This window comes from Patagioenas fasciata, chromosome 4, assembly GCF_037038585.1.
Source record: "Patagioenas fasciata isolate bPatFas1 chromosome 4, bPatFas1.hap1, whole genome shotgun sequence".
In the NCBI taxonomy this organism is placed as follows: domain Eukaryota; kingdom Metazoa; phylum Chordata; class Aves; order Columbiformes; family Columbidae; genus Patagioenas; species Patagioenas fasciata.
Genome location: NC_092523.1, coordinates 44,881,701 through 44,900,998, shown reverse-complemented (window position 1 = coordinate 44,900,998; position 19,298 = coordinate 44,881,701). Strand labels below are relative to the sequence as shown.

Below are 19,298 nucleotides of genomic sequence, written 5' to 3'. Positions count from 1 at the left end.
TTAAACTAAAAGAGTGTGGGTGTTATTAAAACTGAAAAGAGGCCAGACTTCAATTAATAAAACCAAAATCAGATCACAGCTTTTAAAGGCAAGTTAGGGGCTTTTTTTTTGGTGGTGGTATGTATTCCTGTCCATTTTGGAAGTAGTTACCTGATCATTAAATCACAAATGTATGACAGACCTCCAAGAAACAGGTCTGTAGTTTTTTCCTGCACCACTGTATCTGGAAATACCCATTTGTGGGAAGGAACTGAAAGGTCTGTTCTTCATTTTCACCTTTATAGCCATAGACCACTCTGTTCCAGGACATCTATGCATAGTGACCAAACTGGTAACATGGAATAACTCTTGGTTATTAATGTATATTAAGGTTACCTTAAACATATTTACTTGAATATGTTATACCGTGTCACCCATTATCTTGAAAAGCACCCATTATCTGGAAAAGCATTTGGCCTTCATTTAGATTTTCAGGAAAAAAAAATTACAGTGTGAGACAGCCCCCTGAAAGAAGTAGTTGGAGTCTTAGTAAACATTTGAGGTTTCCTGGACAAAGTGACAAACCTGCATGTTTAAGGAGAAAGGAAAATAGGTTTGGTCTCATTTTTAGACTCCTATACAAACAAAAATTACTGAAGTGATATATTATACTTTTTCGGTACAATTGTCACAGACAATGTTGTTGTTGAAGGTATAATAAGCTGTTCCTACTATGCAGCTTGTCATCCCTGTATATATGCGTGATTAGGCAGCTGTATAAAGATAAAGCCATCTAATGGTCTATGAAATGTTCTGGAAAATACATGTTATTTGGATAAAACTTGATGCAGCTGAGTGTAGTGAAGGTATTTCTACCTTCTATTGCTATTCTAATTTATCTTCTATTTGTGTTGTGGTTTTTGTTTTGTTTTGATTAGAGGACAACAACGGATGGTCTCTGCAATTTGATAAACATTATACAAAGGACAAATATAGTAAGCTGAAATCTCTGTATGCATTTCAGACAAAGACACCTGAGTGCTGTAAGTAATTACAGATACCATTTGTGATTATTACTAAAGATCCCTAGAAAGAAACACACAACAAATATGCTTATCAGACAGAGAAATATATCAGTTTCATTTATAGTAAAACAGACTCAACGTCTCAGACAAACAATTGCATTGAAACTAATTTCAGTTCCATTAACAATGATCTGTTTTCTGTAAGAGAAGTGTCAAACGTGTGCCAATTAGGAGGGTAATACAAATGTTTGTCTGAATAAATTAATACCATTAGAAGACCAAGAAACACACAACTTTCAGAGTAAAATGGAGGCAACATTCCTCCAAATTCACTTCTTTGTATATCAAATTATTCTTGCAAACCCACTTCACTTCTGCGGGCATTCATCCCTTTGTGCAGATTTTCTGGCTCTGCTGTCTACTTAAAGCACAGAGATGGGGTCAAAGAGAGCAAAGAATTCCTGATCCATTTTTATCCCATTTTCACTTGGACAGGATTGTGCTCATTCTAATAAATATAAGAGGACTAAATAATCTAAAAAAGAGCCACAAAAAAAAAAAAAAATCTGTGACAGATTCCTGTATATCAAGCCTAAAGCTCAAGAGGTTTTGTGAGCTCCTTCACACAAGTCAGGAGGTAACACAATTTTTTGTGTCCTTTTATATGTCTTCCCAGGTCTAAATCAATTACATAGAAATAAGTGCCTTAATTTCTGTTTAACACAGCCTGGTATGCCTGTCTTGGTGCTCACTGTTCTTTTACACCATTTTTCTTTTCTCCACTTTTCATCACACCACCCTTCCTGCCTTTTGGCATGACCACGTTCTTGTTCTCATGCAGTGGCTGGTGCTGTGCCAGCAGAATGTACCTGCCAAGGGCTGGAGATCTTCTGTGATGCTGCCAAATTGCGTGCTGTCCCGTCAGTGTCTTCAAATGTAACCATAATGTAAGTAGAGCAGTAAAGTGGTCTGTTGCTCTTTTCAGGTTTGACTATCAATTCTACAAATTTTTCGTGACTACAGCCTTATAATTATGACCAGTTGGCTCAGCTGGTGCTTGTGAAAGTATAGTGTCCCTCTGTTAACAAGTCCTTTAATGTTTTAAATACAGATTTTCCCTGCATAAAAGGAGAGGAAAGCAACTAAAAGGCTCTGTGTGAAGTGATTGTTTCATGTTCGTAACAGTGACTTGAGCCAGAAACAGTTTCAGAAATCAAAAGAAATCTTCAAAATAAATGTTTCCTTTTAAAACACAATGCTCAGGACTCTTTTTTAATTATTCTATGATCCTGACGATATTCCTAGTCTATATTCCTGCCATTTAAGTCAACAACCTTTAACTCAGTGGAACTACCCGCTTGAGCAAATCTTTTTAGTCTGATTTGGTGTCTCTGAATATGCTGTTACTTAAAAGGATTGAATCTGGGCTAGGTCATCATGCAGATACATATATCTGAGCCAAATTTTTTGAACAGAACAGAGAAAGGTTGATAATGGCCTTAGTTTGCACATCGCTGTTTGAGAGACCATTTTCTGTGCAGTGAGAAGAGAGCAGCAGCACTTGCCCTTACACGAGGGTCTACCCCATAGGGCAGGGGTACAGACCTTTCCGTTTGGTATTGCTTGATGCTCACATGTGGCTGAGGTTCTCCTTGTTGGGACCATGTTCAAATACCATAATACTTCATAACAAGGACTGATCTGGAATGTTAAATAGGTATTTAACCTGGCTGTTGGCTCAGGGTCAACAATGACTTCAAAAACAATGGCCCGGTTCTAGCTTTAGGAAAAGAGGTGATTTGGTTCAAGTGGCTTTCTGGATGGACTCTCCTAATCCAACCACATCCTGAATGATTTTTGGTCTTGAAAGGACACTGGAGTCAGTGCCCAATGGAGATGGAGACATAGGGACACATGCATGTGAGATTTGAAAGAAATCTATGGTTTAGTTTATACTCAAATATTTTTAACTCTAAGATTTAGCTGTTATTTTGTCAGTTGCTCTGGGGCCCTGGATTTTTTTTATTTATTTTTTTTTTTTTTTGTGATAAAGTATTTGGCTTACTACTTAATTAGATACAAATATTCAGACAAAAAGAGGTAGCATATTCAGATGGTTACATGTTGCTTATTTAATTTATCAGTGTGAAATAACAAAATTGGCAGCACTGTAGGAAGCCAGGAGAGAAGCTTTACTGTGTGTATTCATTCCTACAGGTCTCTTCAGAGGAATCTGCTAAGGAAACTTTCTGCTGACATTTTCAAGAAATACCAAGACCTTAAAAATCTGTAAGGGAATGCTCCAACTTAAAATATCTATTTAGCAACTTAAATGTTCATCCCCTTCCTCTCACATACACAGCACTTAACATCTAAGTGCCAGCCTTCAGTTGACACTCAAAATTCTGTATTGTCTTACCCTTCAGCACCTCCTCTATTTGTGCAACCTGTTTGGTTCAAATATCTTGATTTGAGATATCTCTCTTTGCAAAACCATAATTTCGTCATATCTATTTTTTTATATTGACTATTTTATACCAGAAAAAATGCTGAACTTTCATCATGTGTGAATGAAGTTACGTTTATAATGGACAGTAATATGCCAAAATAAATTAAAGTAACTTAATACTTTTATTCTGCAAAATGAACATTTGAGAACTTAAACTTCTGATTGTTGTGGGAAATTCACTCATGTGGCACTTGGTTTTACTCCTGATTATTTCTGGTACCAATTTGATAATGCCTCAACTAGTCAAATTGTTATAGCAACACAATACTGTGTTATATTTTATGATGCATGACATATAATTGTTGAAAAATCATAGCATTTAACAAGTTTGCGTTATGTAGAATTAGTGAAATTAAGAATTAAATGCAGAAGTCTAGAGGAGGGCTCCTACATTACCAATTCAAGGCACTGAACATTCCTAGAAAACTTACTGAAGTCTAACTTTTATGGCAACTGGGCTGTATTGCAGCACCACCTTGTGTTCATAAAACCAAGTCCCATTATGACCTTAAAGTCGTGAAAGATCAATTTTCATTAAAAAAAATCCATATATAGCTTAGAAAACATTTGTTTCTAATATTAATTTCACACCTTTCTGATTGATAACTGTACATTTTCAGAAAGCCCTTGAGCAGTGTTTGACACAAACCCATTTTGTAGAAGCCAGTGCTAGATTTCCTATTGCTCTTTAACAAGAATGCATCTGGATGCTTTATTAACTGTAATTTAATTAAAAGGATTTATACTTAAATATTACTCAGAGAATAACACTATGATGCTTTTAAATTATTTGAAAAGGATTCAATATTTGCAGCTGATAATATTTTTGAACTCATTAGTTCATCGAAGTAGATAAACAGAAGAATAAATAGTATTCTGAAGTTGACAAATGATTAGTAAGATGTGGTTTATGTTTTTATTATATTAAAAATAAATTATTTTGAAAATTCTCTGATACTATAAACAGAAAATTCAAAACTACATTTTAAGTTGACACTTGTGAAGTAAAATTTTGCTTGTGCCAGGGTTCTGGCTAAACATAAAGATCAGATCACACAGGTGAGAACTGCAAGTTTAGGATATAAAATGGGTGTCCCAGACAACCACTTCATTGTTCATCTCAGGCAAATCAAGGTGCTTCTTTGAATTGATTTTGTAAATCTGCTGGTGGGGCAGTATTTCTTTTAAAACACCTTTGTAGTCTTTACAGGTATATCTGTGAAAAGGTTATTGTCAAATCTAAGGTGTAACTATTTTAAGAGCTTCTTTTCAAGTATCACACATGCATTCAGTTTAGGTGGTGGATTTTAATTAGTTATTCACGCTTGTTTTGACTTTGCTGCTTAGAAAAAACCAATCGTTATTGATTTTATATCTTCTTAGGTATCTTCAGAATAATAAAATCAGTGCTGTATCTGAACATGCTTTCAAAGGTTTATATAACTTGACAAAACTGTAAGTATTGCTTTTTTAATATTTCAGTTAAAAGCAGCAGGAAGAACTCTGAGAGTCGCTATGGACGTTTCTCTCTCTCTGATTTAATGTTGGGAAGTTGCAAAATTGTCCAAAGCTTTAACTCAGTGATTGGATTGAGAAAGCAAAGATAGATTAAGAGCTGTCTGTGAAAGTTTATCTCACAGGAAAATACTCTGAAAATATTAATACAAGTGTTGATACAGTGTTTTTAAAAGGAAAATTCTAAAATGTTGTACCTCTTATTTTTCCGTCATGAGTGTGGTTGACTATCTGTTATAACAGCTGCTGTTATTACCTTCCCAGACCTTTTATAGTAGCCCTCCCTCTTAATTTCTCATTTTTTTTTTTTTTCCCCGTAGTTCTGGTACCTACATTTGCGACTAATGTCCTTAACAATGACTGAATGGGATCCTGGGAACATTCATGGAATGAATAGCTCCACAGAAGGAAACTGAGAAGGGCCTAAAATATACCACAGCGAAAACATAAAATTCAGCTTGTCGTGTTTTCTCGTAGATAAGACAGAATGTTCTACATAATTGTCCTCACTAGAGAGAGTCCTGCCTTGCTCTCAAAGAAGGGCATGAAAGTTACCATAATAGCACTATGAAAATTTCAGCAGTATTCTGATAAATTACCAGGGGAAAAAAAAAAAATCTTAAAACTTGTTTTCATGCATCTGGTGCTAATTAACCATTCTGTTCCTTTATCTTTGGTTGATCTTGTTTTAGATACCTGAGTAACAACAAGATAACCAGTTTGAAGCCTGGTGTATTTGAAGATCTCCACAAACTTGAATGGCTGTATGTTGTTTTCTTATTTGTATGTTTATTTTCTCAAGGAATAATTAAAGCAAGAGAAAGAAATACTTTAATTGCTTTGATTTCTGTGCATAGCAATACTTTATATGAGATAACTAAGGAAGAATTCCTGTCACACTGTGTGAGGTAAAAATCCAATTGACTTTGGCGAGACCAGAAATTAGCTCTTGAGTCGTAATGGTTCAAATGACTGATGACTTTTACAACACTAAATAGTGTTTATTAGCAATTGCTTGTTAAAAATTATTACATGAAATCATTCAGATACTATCAAATAGTAGAAAGATTATATTTTGGGCAGGTCTTTCCCAGTAAATAGTGCTCGAAATGTCCCAGAGAAAACAGCTGTCATAATCCGAAATATTGGGGTTTTTACTGCTTTTCAGACAGTTGGAAATGAAATACTATTTTGACTCAGTAAAGTTATTTTTAAAAAAGCAAATAATAACATGCCTAATGTTCTTCTGTGCATTTTGGAACACTGTTAGGTGGTGCTGCTTTATTTTCACGGGGGATCCATTCAAAGTGTCTTGATCAAAGAATTTTAAAAACTCACGGAAAAACACTTTTTCCTTAGTTGAAAGTAATTGCATTCTCTAAGTTAACTTTTTATTTTACATTAAATTCTCCTGGAAGGAAATTAATTCATTGAAGACCCTGACCTGCTAAGGAGTAGTGTGTTTAATTTTTTAAGTAGTTTGAATGGATATTTGAAGAAATCCACTTCAAAGTAAGTTACTTCTCATCTGTTCAATTTAAGACTGAAATTATCAATCTGATGCATGTTTCCTTGTAATTTATAGGATAATCGAAAATAATAGGATAAATCGGATCTCTCCATTAACATTTTACGGACTCAAATCACTTATTCTCCTGTAAGTATGGAATAAGAACTGAAAGTGTGATTTAAAATAATAAAACAGAAAAGGCAGATATATATTAAAAACTTTGTATAAGGATTGTGCTTGCTCACCACAGAGTACCTGTGGCTTTTTCTTACTCGCAGGCAAGATATGATGGAGTAGGAGGATTTTGGCAACAGTGGACATGCGCTGTCTGGAGAAGTATAGGGAGATGGGTGGGAAAAATGGTAAAAAGACAAAATGCCTGAGCAAGCAAGGCCATGGCAGCTGCAACAATGGGTGGCAGTTGTCCACCAGAGCCAGGGTGCAGGAGGAAGGGGTCCCAAAACTCCTGCCCCCAGCTTCTCTTCCCGAGAGCCTGTCCACAGTCTGCTACTGCCCTCTCCAGCCCCAAAGACAAGGGATCCCTTCCCTCGCAGCCCTGAGAGAAACCTCCCTCCATGTTCCACTTCTTCCATCACCGATAGAAGTTGTGTGTTATGACAGATTAGTCAAAATGCTTGTATTGGCTTGTTATGTTCTATTTAAAAATAAGTGAAAGTGAAGTGAATGAAGTGAACATCTCCCTTTTACGTGGTAATTAACAAGTTAAGGATAAAATACTGCTCCACAGAATGTCATGGGGAAAATACGCAGAAGTTTAAGAAAATACTACCTCCAGGACTCTGAGAAACACATTAGGCTTTGCTGCCTTTTTTCAAAAGTACAAACATAAGAGACGAGAATTTTTTTATAATGTAATTTTTGGCAAATATAGCCATCTATTCACCTATTTTTTTTTGTTTTTCAGAGAGATGATGAATAATTCTCTTACTCATTTGCCTGATAAACCTCTGTGCCAATATATGCCAAGACTAAACTGGTTGTAAGTCTGCCTTATTTCACTAGAGAAATATTGGTTTGCTGTCTTTATATGGCACTTCTGAACTACTTTTTCTAATGTGGCATGCAGGGTTGATGACCTGGAGTCATCAACTAGATGTACAGCTATATTAGATGTCTTGTTCCCACTCTTTCTTGTGCAGTCATTAACTTCTGATAGTATTTTTCTTTAATTACCTTAGAATACCTGCCTGAATTTATTTTCAGTGACTGATGCTTTGTTTCTACACACCAGGGACCTTGAAGGCAACCATATCCATCATCTAAGAAATGTCACTTTCATCTCCTGCAACACTCTAACTGTCCTGTAAGTAATAGGATATGTTAGTCAGTCAGAGTGAGATATGTTTGTGCTGAACAGTCAACAGTTTCCTGAGTATCATGGTTATTTAGATCTCAAGCAGATTCAATTAAAATGACTGCTTTTAAATAAGCACCATACAGAATAACCACTGTTCGCATTTATAGCAAAGTTCAGCATTGATGTATGCAACTGAAGTTCACTGAAACAATTTTGATTGATGTTTTGGTTTAAGAATTTTCATTATACATTTTTACTTGCAAAAGGAAGCAAAAAATCTCATAATAAAAAGCAGCAAATGTACAAAATACATAGCTTGTTTCTTCATTTTGAAGAGTTTGATTGGATGGCTGATTTTAAAATTTTCCCAAACGTTTCTTCAGTCGTGACATAATCAGCTTCAGAAAATCTCTTCCACTTGATAGATTAGTAGGCTACATGGTACCTGTTACTTTCAATTTTTAACACTTGTGCAGTACCCATACTCTTGGATTTCTCTTTGCTTTTAAAATCCAGGTAGCTCATTTAAGGAGCAAGCTCAGTGGGAGATGAAACACAGGCAAAGGAGAAGTTGCACATCCACACGCCTGTGGCTGAAAAGCTTTACAGCCCACTTAATCTTCCTCCTGCTCTCAGTCCATTTATACCAGCCTCCTATGGATATATATATAAACATGCACAATTACATGTGTGTATAGGCAACAAAAGTTATTTATCAAGTGGTAAAATATTAAGTTTCAAGATCCAATTAGCTTGTTAACTGAATTGGGCAAATATTTTAAGATGCAGAGAACAGAGAATTTTAAAAGTTTATAAAAAGTTTTCTTCAAAACCAGATAGATGTCAAGAAGCAGCAACATGTTTGTTTGATTTTTTCAGGGTGATGAGACAAAATAAAATCATCTCTTTACATGAAAACAGTTTTTCTTCTCTCCATATGCTAGATGAACTGTGAGTAGACTTCTCTTACTTGTACAACAAGTCACAAAGTTTCATAATTTACATTGAAAATATCACTTATCATAAGTTCTATTTCACATAAAATTATCTGGAAATAGCATCCATCTTCAAGTTTTTCTATGTATTTCCCAGGGAAGAAAGCATCTATAAAATACAGGTTGTTTCAAAAAGATATACCCAATTTCAAATTGAAATTACTTTGAAATTGGGCACATCTCTTTGAAACATGCTGTACATACCCTGTATCAATAATGTTGAGTTTTGCTCATGAGATCGTTATGTTCCCTAAACGGAATAATATTAATCTTACATCACCACAGTCTAGGTGCGTGTTTGCCTTCAGTATCTTTTAGACCACTTTACCAGCTTCAGTCAGATGGAGACCTTTGCTCTTTCGTCCACAGTTACCAGGATTTGTGTTCTGTGAAAATAAGGAGCAAGGCAGAGAGAAGAACTAAGGGAAAGATGTGCTGGTTAGCCCATATGAAAGAATTCCCATCACAAAACAATATCTTTTCTTTATTTCCAAACTCCTACAACCCAAGTTAAGGGTATTTTACATTCTTCTTGATGTAAATAAAACAATAAATATGTTTCTAATTGCATATCTGGACTAGCAAAGAGAGATCTGATGTATCTATGTTATCACCTTGTTTTAACAGCATTCTTTTATAGTCCAAGTTTCTGGTAAACTACATAATAAATAATATCTTATTTGGCCAATAGAATAAAACTGCATATCTTGAAATTGCAAAACTGTTGCATAAAATTACTGAGCCTAGTAAGAACTTACTATATCCTACCTGTGGCTGTTTCTGCAGAGATCTGGCTAGCAACAAGATTGAATCTCTTCCTCCATATATATTTAAGGATCTAAAGGAGCTTTCACAACTGTAAGGATTCTTGATTATTATTACTATTATATATATCTGTATATTACTCATTTGATATGATGCTTTCAGTCATGAATACTGGGAAAGAAAAGAGCACCTTTGTTTGTATGCTTCATTTAAGCTCTGCCCACAAAATATTTGTCCCAAAAGTAATTCTGTATAACATATTGCCTGGAATAGTTTTGTAAAAGATGTGTATTTTCTTGTCCCAAAAGACAGCAAGTTCAAATTTTACCTTTTTCTAGATCTTGTTAATATATATAAAATGCTAGCTATATCATGAGGAATTAATAATTTGATGGGAATGTTTAATGTAATATCAAGATTTGGCTCTGAAGAGAGATCATAAACATGTAAGAGCATCATACAGATGACTTGTTTGCAACTGTTTTTTTCCTGTGAAAGGGTTCCAAAAAAGCATAAGATATTATAAAACCAAAAAGTCAGTCTCTCCTTTTTTCTGTGACATGTGTATAGGGAAAGTCTCAAATGCTGCTGCTGGAAAGTCCCAATCTTTCTCACATAAGCTGAAGGAGGCATTAATAACAAAATTGAAGACCTCTCTGGAGGAGAGGAGGTAGTATCTAGAATAGACTATTTTTGTACTTTTCCAGCATCTTTGGGATCCATCACAATATATTGGGGAAACCAAGTGTGTACAGCTGCATTTTTATTACAATATCAAAATGAAAACATAAATAAAAGTTATAGGGAGAAGAAAATGGGATGTACCTAAAAATACTCTTGCACAGAGCGACAGTATCTAATGCTAATGTCTGTTATTATATTCCACTGCCTCTGTCTCTTGAACTCACAGGAATGATTATGAAAAAACAGATTTTAGCAACTAGCAAATCCAATTGTAGTTTATTTCTAAATACATGCAGCTCTGCTGGCTTCTTTTACTTGAAAGACAAGTCCAGGAAGTTTAATAACTAAATACTTCTATGGTCAAAACCTTTAAGCATCAGGTTGGGGGAGGCAGTTGTGTGTGTGTGTACGTGGCAATTGGATGCTTCTGAAGCATCAAGCCACACTTTCCACCGGCTGAGCAAGCTGAATAACGCTACATGAAAGTTACCATTTGCAGCTGGAACTGCCAGCTGTACAAGTCATTCCTCCAGCACTGGGAAAGCAAATGGGTTATGTAGTTTGAGTTTACTTCTAGAACAAGCTGTAAGGAAGATGTACAAAGCTACTTACCATCTCTGTTGTATTTACAGGAACCTTTCTTACAATCCCATCAAGAAAATACAAATAGATCAGTTTGATTTTCTAATTAAACTCAAATCCCTGTAAGTATCAAGTTTTTATATTTTAGCTATATTTTCTTTGTGATTATGTGCATCACTTTCAGAAGGATGTGATCCAGAGTATGTTAAGAAATCGCCCTTGAAATAGCTTATAGTTATGTTGATGATCCTCAACAATTTGAGCCTGGAAAATAATTACTTGCAATACTCAAATTTTCCTTCCTGAAAACACCAGTTTCATAATGGAAATTTTTCCAACAAAAAGAGAGTGTAGAAAAGGACATTGTCTCTTCTGCTATTACAGAACAAGATTAATGCAACCCTCATTCGACCTTGCACAATTTGTTCACAGGACTTCAGAGTCATGCAAGGTCCAGTTGGGGCTATTAACACCATGGGATGTACCATTAGAATAGGCAGAGACAGGAATTATAAAGGAATTTGGTATATGTACAAGTTTGGGGACATATTTCCATCCTTAGAGACTCTACTGCAAACACCATGAAAATAATAATGTAAACCAAGTACAATTCAACTGCCATGTCAGAGGGAAGTGGGACTTTTACGAATTTTTTGAAGAATTTAGGGGGCATTTTAGTGGGTGCACTAACACAGCAGCTCTAACTCCAACTCTGCCAGCAGAGCTCTTCCTGAAACTGCATGATGGTGCAGTGACAGTCTGGCTAATCTGAAATTATCCTGTGGTAGATTTACGTACATCTTCACAGACCACTGCACACCTGCAACATGCAGTTTGGTAGAGCACACACTTCCATATTGTGGGCTTTTTTTCTTGTCTCCTAACCAAACTGCCCACCAGCCCACAGTAACTAACCAGTATGACTGGTACTTTTCTCCAGTTTTGCCTAAATGTGCTCAAAACTCACATGAATATTGCATTCAAAGTATTGAACAAAGAATTCAAATAAGGCTCCCCACAAGGAGAACCAAAGACCTCTGACCGGTTGTACATCTAACCAGCGGATGGGATGGACTGGAAGAACATAGAAACTGAAGTTCTAAAAGAACAACTTTACTGATCTAGCACTTTCAGGGGAAGTAATAATGTTGTTTTCAATATATTTTTTAAAAAATCCTATCTATGTGTCACAAGAAAGCCAGGATCTTCCTTTCCATGCCATGTTCTGCATTCTGGTTTTGTGCTGCTCTTGGCACAAGGAAGACTGAATTCCTGCAGTGGTTTGTCTAGTAAAGTTCTCCCCCAGATAAAAGTCAGAAGAGAGGTAAGATATCACTATTGGAAGTTGTTATTTTCCAGGAGATGACGAAAGAACATCAGTAGAACGATATTTTGGAGGGGCAACATAATACACACAGATTGGCTGCTGAGAGCACAAAAAGAGCCTTCTTTGTGATTTTGGAAGAACAAGTTTATTAAAATTAACTGCCATTTATTTTATTCCACTTTAGCTTTTATACAGACTTTCGTTCAATTTTCAAAGGAATGACAGATTAGATGCAATTAAAGTTCATCTCTAGTTCCCTGTCATCACAGAAGCACAAGAAAATGCTCATAAAATTTGCTCTTTTACTACTGACTTTCCATGACCTTTTACTGAGACTATATTGTTTACAGCAGCTTGGAGGACATTGAAATTGCAAATATCCAGAGGAGAATGTTCAGACCCCTGAGAAACCTTTCCCACATGTAAGTAGATTATTCCAGTTGGCTTTCTTTTGTCTGAATTTTACAATTTACAGAATACTGGATAATTGGAAACAAAAGTGTATGAAAAGCAGCAGGTGAGCACTTGTCAAATTTCTACAGTTTTTAATTAATTTTTCTTCTTTCAGAGTATCTGAGTAGTTACTAGGCAGATGTGATATTCTGGTAACTAAAAGAGAATCTCTCATCTATTTTTCTTTCTCACAACCAGATATTTTAAGAAATTCCAGTATTGTGGATACGCCCCTCATGTGCGCAGCTGTAAGCCCAATACTGATGGGATTTCATCCCTTGAGAATCTCTTGGCCAGCATCATACAGAGAGTGTTTGTCTGGGTTGTATCTGCTATCACCTGCTTTGGGAATATTTTTGTCATCTGCATGAGGCCTTACATCAGATCGGAGAATAAACTCCACGCCATCTCAATAATGTCTCTCTGCTGTGAGTAATTCATGCACAAAAGAATATTCATTTAGTCTGCTCATAGCATCTATGATATTTGTTATTATATATTATATATTTATTATTATAGTAACTTATTTCCAGCACTGGATTAACTAAACTTTCATGCTGTTGTGAAAGACAATACAGAATGCTGTGTACCTTATGCATCAGGAGGTCTCTCTGGCAGCTGATAAACTGCAGAGGTTTCATGTTTTATTTTAATGCTGCAGGTATTGTGTCGAATTCCCACCTTCTTCAGAAAGAAAAAATACAATTCCAAATTTTTCAAAGACACATAAACCTAAATTTTACTATGCAATTTTAGGTAAACAGCAATTTCTGTGTGTAAACATTATGTCCAAGACAGTTATGCTATTTTTGTATGAGCAAAAGATTACTTATGCAAATATAGAAAACCAATCCCTTCTAGTTCCCCGATATTAAGAATTAGAGTACTTTAATTTTTATTTTAGTCTTAAAAGCAAGACAGGTTTATGGATAAACTATATGGCAGTACAGTCACCATAATCTCAAGTACCCTGTCTCAACACAGCATAGTCTACAAGCATTTCACAGATGCAATTAGTTGCGTTTTGAAAAGTAATTGTCAACAGTGTATAAAATGATTGTAAGGTTTCTAAATAGAGAAAATGTCAGTGATTTTTAAAGTCTGTGGCTTAACCATGGGAACAGTCTAAACCCCACACAAAACTTACAGCTGAAACACCGAGAAGTCTTCAGCTCTATGTTGACATCTCCTCTTCACTTCCTAGTTTCAGAAGACTGTGCACAGCAGTTTTAAACTAGCATAAAGTAGACAATCCAAAACTAAACTTTGAATGCAGCAAAGATGCCCTCCTTTTCAAAGCAAATTATCTTAAGCCAAATGTCAATATCAAAACAAATAAGACCTGATAAAAAATGGGTTGCAGAATAATCCTATAAATTAAGCCATATCTTTCTCTTCAAAAAAATCAGGTTGGAAAAAAGTGTGAAACACAGACAGCGTAAATGAAAAATTAGAATAAAAAAAAAAAAAGGAGGAATAAAATCGAATTATACTGCATTAATTGTAATTCACAACATTATAACTGTAATATTGATTTTATATCTATATATTAGCCAACTTGTAAATATTAATATGTACTCATATATACACGTGTGTATCTGCTTTCCAATATACATATGCACAGAGAATGGGAAATTCAGATGTGTAAATAATGATGTTAAGCACTGTGCCCACAGGTGCTGACTGTCTGATGGGAATATATTTATTTGTGATTGGAGCTTTTGATCTTAAATATCGCGGCGAATACAACAAGCACGCTCAGTTGTGGATGGACAGTATTCATTGTCAATTGGTGGGATCGCTGGCTATTCTGTCTACAGAGGTGTCAGTCTTACTGTTGACTTACCTGACTTTGGAAAAATACATCTGCATAGTTTATCCTTTTAGGTGTTTGAAGCCCAGAAAATGCAGGACAATTTCCATTTTGGTTCTTATCTGGATAATTGGGTTTGCTGTTGCTTTTATCCCGCTGAGCAACAAGGAATTTTTCAGGAACTACTATGGCACCAATGGCGTCTGTTTTCCTCTTCACTCAGAACAGTCAGAAAGTTCAGGAAGTCAGATTTATTCTGTTGTCATTTTTTTAGGTAAGTTGCATTTCTTCTTCATAAATGATTAGAGCTGCAAATGAACTTAATTTTCAAACAAATAAGGTAGCTTTGCTGTGATGTTCACACCTTGTATTCAGATGCTCTAGTTAGTACGAAAATGCTTTTTCCAACCTGAATGTTTTACCATGTTACATATGGACTTACATATCTATAAATGCATGAAGGGCTGAGAAAGTAAAAAGAAGTTAATGACCATTACATTCCTGAATGAACAGACTTTGTCAGGGAAGTAGAGCAATGGTAAATCCGGAAGAAAACTACGTATTAATAGTTTGGATCAGATGGAAGCCATTTGTCAGGTGTCAATGAATGAAATAAACACCTGAGTAGAGGCAAAAATTCAGTGTTCAGGTGAAGACAGACCCAGATCTTCTGGACATTTAATTGTACAGGCCTAGCAGTTTAGATTAAACATTTTTCTTCACTACCCAGCCTGTAAATAGGTGGTGTGGAACTTCCATTATGTTGTGAAATTATAACTAATTTTAACTTCTTAAACAGGTGTCAACTTGGCAGCTTTTATCATCATTGTGTTTTCATATGGGAGTATGTTCTACAGCGTTCACCAAACAGCTATTACAGCTACCGAAATTCGGAATCATATTAAAAAAGAGATGATCCTTGCCAAACGCTTTTTCTTCATTGTATTTACTGATGCACTGTGTTGGATACCCATTTTTATTTTGAAACTCCTTTCTTTACTCCAAGTAGAAATACCAGGTATGTCCTTTGTTTTGTGAGGCTGCTTCAGCTGTGTCTGTATAAACAGTGTTGTTGCTACTTCAGAAGAAAAGGAATTTAATGTATAGAACTATATAACTATAATGAACTTTATATCACACAATATATATTGAACTATATAGTTTTACTACTTAATTGAACTATAATTATTATTACTATAATCATCAAAGACTAGTTGCCTTTAAGCTAGCAAAAAAAGTCCCAAAATTTAATTGTTCAAGTCTGTCTCCATAGAGTATCTATAAAATATACAATATATATTTGAAAACCAAGGCTGAATTGCATCGGCTTTTCTCATCTTTTGGCTTTTGCTTGTTCTGTTGCCTAAATATGGCTCAGGACATAACAATGTTTCCTATCTTGATTTGATAATATAGTTATCCTGAAATAAGTTTCTTTTACAAACTGGTACTTATATTTCAAAACATTAAGTTATATAAAGCTCCGTTTACCTTCTTTATGCTATGAATATAAAACTACAAAATTAAAAACTGCACCTTATTTTTTACCTTCTCCTTGCAATTAAAAAAAAAAAAAGCCTCTTTATGTAGGGCTTGTAAACCCTGTTAGAAAGAACATGTTAACATGAACAGTACTATCAGCAACAGCGGATTCAGACTCAATATTCAGATACTACATTGGTGAGAAAATATTTTAGCTCAGAGGATTTTGTCGTATGTGCTGATCAGGAGTGTTGGGAAGAAAGTTGCATTGATTATGTCAAATAATTTCTGTTACTTTAAATCTTCTAAAACGCTTCTTCAGGAAGTTATAAAACCATCCAAGAAATTTTAAATAAAATATTGTGAAAAATAGAAGCAGATATATTCTGAGTCAATAAACCTTGAAGAAATCTTGCTGAACAGCAGGGTGATCTTAGGTTCAGCAAATGAATGTTCAGCATTAGATAAACCAGATTAAACAGTGATATCTCACTTCATAACATTAAAGACATCATAGATAGTTGTCTAAGTTTACAGAAGTTTTAAACCCCGTTTGTTGGCGTTTCTTTTTCTTTGGGGATACACTGTGACAGCTTTTGAACTAAGCATCTGTTTGTTTCCCAAACTGGAGACAACTTTATGGGCATCAATAGGAACAGGTGTGAATCAAGCTTTTTTGTACCACTTGGAACAGTTCTGTAATTATTTTATAAATCAAACAACGCAATGGAACACACTCACTGACATCTTTCAGCATTTTAATCCTGTCCCTTCTCTGCCAGCCTCTCAGAGGTGCTGGAAAAACGCACACAGACCCCAATATAGGCCCGAGAGCAGGAAACCTTCAGAAGGGAAGAGTGTGAACACAGAAACTCTTCCCAACAGGGCAAGTAGGAAATAAGGAGGATGTGTACAATGGACTTTGCAGGGAGAAGAATGGAGAAGTCCTGGTGCAGAAAAGAAAACCATCCTCTGGGGGGACAGGAGGATACTGCTTTGTGGGAGGACAGGACATCAGGGACATCGTTAGGATTAGGTGTCACTAGTTAGGTGAAGAGGGTGGAGACCAGAGATCACAGGAAGAGATAGGGAGCAAAGCAGCGACAAAGAGTTTTGAGGCAAGAAAATGGGGCTCAGGCAGAACAAAAAGCATGCCAGGACAAACAGGGAGTTATGGTGCAGAAAAAGTAAGAGAGCTAAATGGGACTACTGGGAGAGTGAAAAACGCTGAGCTTTGCAGGGAGTCCTGGAAACAGATGGAGTTAAGCGGGCAGTGTAAGTGTAACAATGAGAAGAGCAAGGAAAGTACATGTTGTGACATGAACTCAGCCTCGGAGCGCACAGCCACCCCCCTCTCCAGGAAGGTGTGCTCCACAGGCACCAAATGCTTGCATTAATTAACAGATACAAATGCTGGAATGCAAATTACAGCTTCCTTTCTTTTTTCCCTCCCTAAGGTACCATAACTTCCTGGGTGGTCATTTTTATACTGCCAATAAATAGTGCTTTGAATCCTCTTCTCTACACTTTGACTACACGACCTTTCAAAGAAATGATTCATCAGGTTTGGTATAACTACAGACAAAGAAGATCCAAAAGAGGTAAAGGCAATCAGAAAATGTACGGTCCATCATTAATTTGGGTAGAGATGTGGCCAATGCATGAAATCGCACCAAAGCTAACAAAGCCGGTGCTTTGTACAGACTCCTCTGATGCTTCGGTGACTACACAGTCAACAAGACTAAATTCCTATACATAAACATATTTTGGATCCTCACGGTGACATCTGCACTGTTAGCTTCATACCTGTGGGCTCACTGCTTCACAGCAACAAGTAAAAAAAAAAGGGAGGTATTGACACATGGGCTCACCTGAACCAGAGCATGAAGAAGGGGGAGCAGTGTCTGCTTGCTGGTAGAACTGACACAACGACAATTTTACCATCTCACAATGGTACCTGACGTTTTGACAGCTCATCCTAGATCAGAATGAGAAGTCAGTAGTTTGATTTTTTCCTCCCAGGAGTGTGGGGGGGGAAAAAAAAAAAAAAAAAAAAGAGTCATTTAAAACATCTCACCCTGAAAGCAGAATTTTTCAAAATCATCTAACTTTAGGGGAAAAAAAGGTTATTTTCATTAAACCTAAAAACAAACAAAAACACCCACAACACACCTCCCTTTTAACAGCTGAAGTTTTAAGAGTTGATTGGTTTCCTCATTACAAATTTTTTTCTCCTCAGAATTTCTGATTGGCTCTATTTAGGCTGTATCAGTTCTGAAAACCTCTAGGGAGCAATAGCCCTAAGAAAAATATTTAGATTTCATAATTAGAGCAGTTTATTGTGTTTGTCAAAGCCAAACAAGTGAAATTTGTATTCCTTTTAAAAATTTACCAACTCTTTCACTCATGTGAAAACAATTCTGGAAGTGTAATTATTGTTCTAATTCAGGCAGAACAAGAACTGTGGGAAAGGGAGCTGGAGGGGAAGAGAAAGGGTTTTTTCTCAACCAAGTGCCCTGGCTAGTGGAAGTTTCCACTTCAGAAGAAGATCCTTCCCTGGAAAGACTGGGCTGACTATCCTAAAATCTTTATGAGATACCATAAGTAGCTCCCCACAGCTTGCAGACTTCAACCAGTTTCAGTCTGAAGATGTTTATCTCTGAACATGGAATAACGGGAGACAGCCAAATAGAAGACTATCAGGCCTAATAAGTGTTGTGACATCTACTTTTAGTCACCTTGTGCATCTGATTGGATGCATTACAGTTAAAATAAGGAGCACAGCCATTCAGCACTTTTGGGGGCATTACTTCACTTCCCAGCATTACAAGGGTAAAAAAACCAAATAAATAAATAAATAAATATTCCATCTGAAACAATCCTCTAGAGGCAGTTCTTTTGCATATGTTTACTGAAGAAAATATTTTCTGTTACAAATTACTATGACTTACCTAGCTCTTTCAGTACCATACTCACAGTCCGATGGCCTAGAAGACCAGAAAGGTAAAAGAAATGCTTCTTTTGCTTTGATGATTTGAAGCCTTTACAAATGAAGTTAAAAGACACTTCCAATGTTTGCACTTAGCTTCTTAACAGCATAAGAAGTAGAATTTTAAGAAGTGTGACTCACACTTCAACTGTTTACAGAACTTTGAATTATCTTGAAATTGAAGATTGTTAAACATCGTGTTTCCACTATTGTATGTTTTATTGAAATAAAATATTATCTGCTGAACAAAACAATTACTTTTCCAAGCTGCTTAGTAACATTTTAAGTTGCAGGGATAGAAACAGTAAGTGAAATCCTGCCACGTGGTTTGCCTTTAATTGGGGCAATTAGA

The 19,298-nt window shown here is 35.8% G+C and overlaps 1 protein-coding gene across 4 annotated transcripts in view; it reads left to right on the top strand.

Annotated features, from left to right (window-relative positions):
- RXFP1 (relaxin family peptide receptor 1) overlaps positions 1 to 19,200 on the top strand; it is a 44,865-nt gene extending 25,665 nt beyond the window's left edge. The window contains exons 3-19 of one of the 4 annotated variants that reach the window (XM_065837084.2): positions 918 to 1,022; positions 1,846 to 1,951; positions 3,222 to 3,293; positions 4,897 to 4,968; positions 5,721 to 5,792; positions 6,614 to 6,685; positions 7,464 to 7,538; positions 7,791 to 7,862; positions 8,736 to 8,807; positions 9,638 to 9,709; positions 10,933 to 11,004; positions 12,560 to 12,631; positions 12,861 to 13,090; positions 14,339 to 14,749; positions 15,275 to 15,493; positions 17,415 to 17,558; positions 18,407 to 19,200. In XM_065837084.2, the coding sequence (XP_065693156.2) occupies positions 918 to 1,022; positions 1,846 to 1,951; positions 3,222 to 3,293; positions 4,897 to 4,968; positions 5,721 to 5,792; positions 6,614 to 6,685; positions 7,464 to 7,538; positions 7,791 to 7,862; positions 8,736 to 8,807; positions 9,638 to 9,709; positions 10,933 to 11,004; positions 12,560 to 12,631; positions 12,861 to 13,090; positions 14,339 to 14,749; positions 15,275 to 15,493; positions 17,415 to 17,558; positions 18,407 to 18,531 (2,063 nt within the window). In that variant the 3' untranslated portion in view covers positions 18,532 to 19,200. Of the gene's footprint in view, positions 1 to 917; positions 1,023 to 1,069; positions 1,642 to 1,845; positions 1,952 to 3,221; positions 3,294 to 4,896; positions 4,969 to 5,720; positions 5,793 to 6,613; positions 6,686 to 7,463; positions 7,539 to 7,790; positions 7,863 to 8,735; positions 8,808 to 9,637; positions 9,710 to 10,932; positions 11,005 to 12,559; positions 12,632 to 12,860; positions 13,091 to 14,338; positions 14,750 to 15,274; positions 15,494 to 17,414; positions 17,977 to 18,406 lie in introns of those variants that run through there. The other 3 variants (XM_071807752.1, XM_065837083.2, XM_071807753.1) reach the window with 3 other exon arrangements.
- The last annotated feature ends 98 nt before the right edge of the window (positions 19,201 to 19,298 follow it).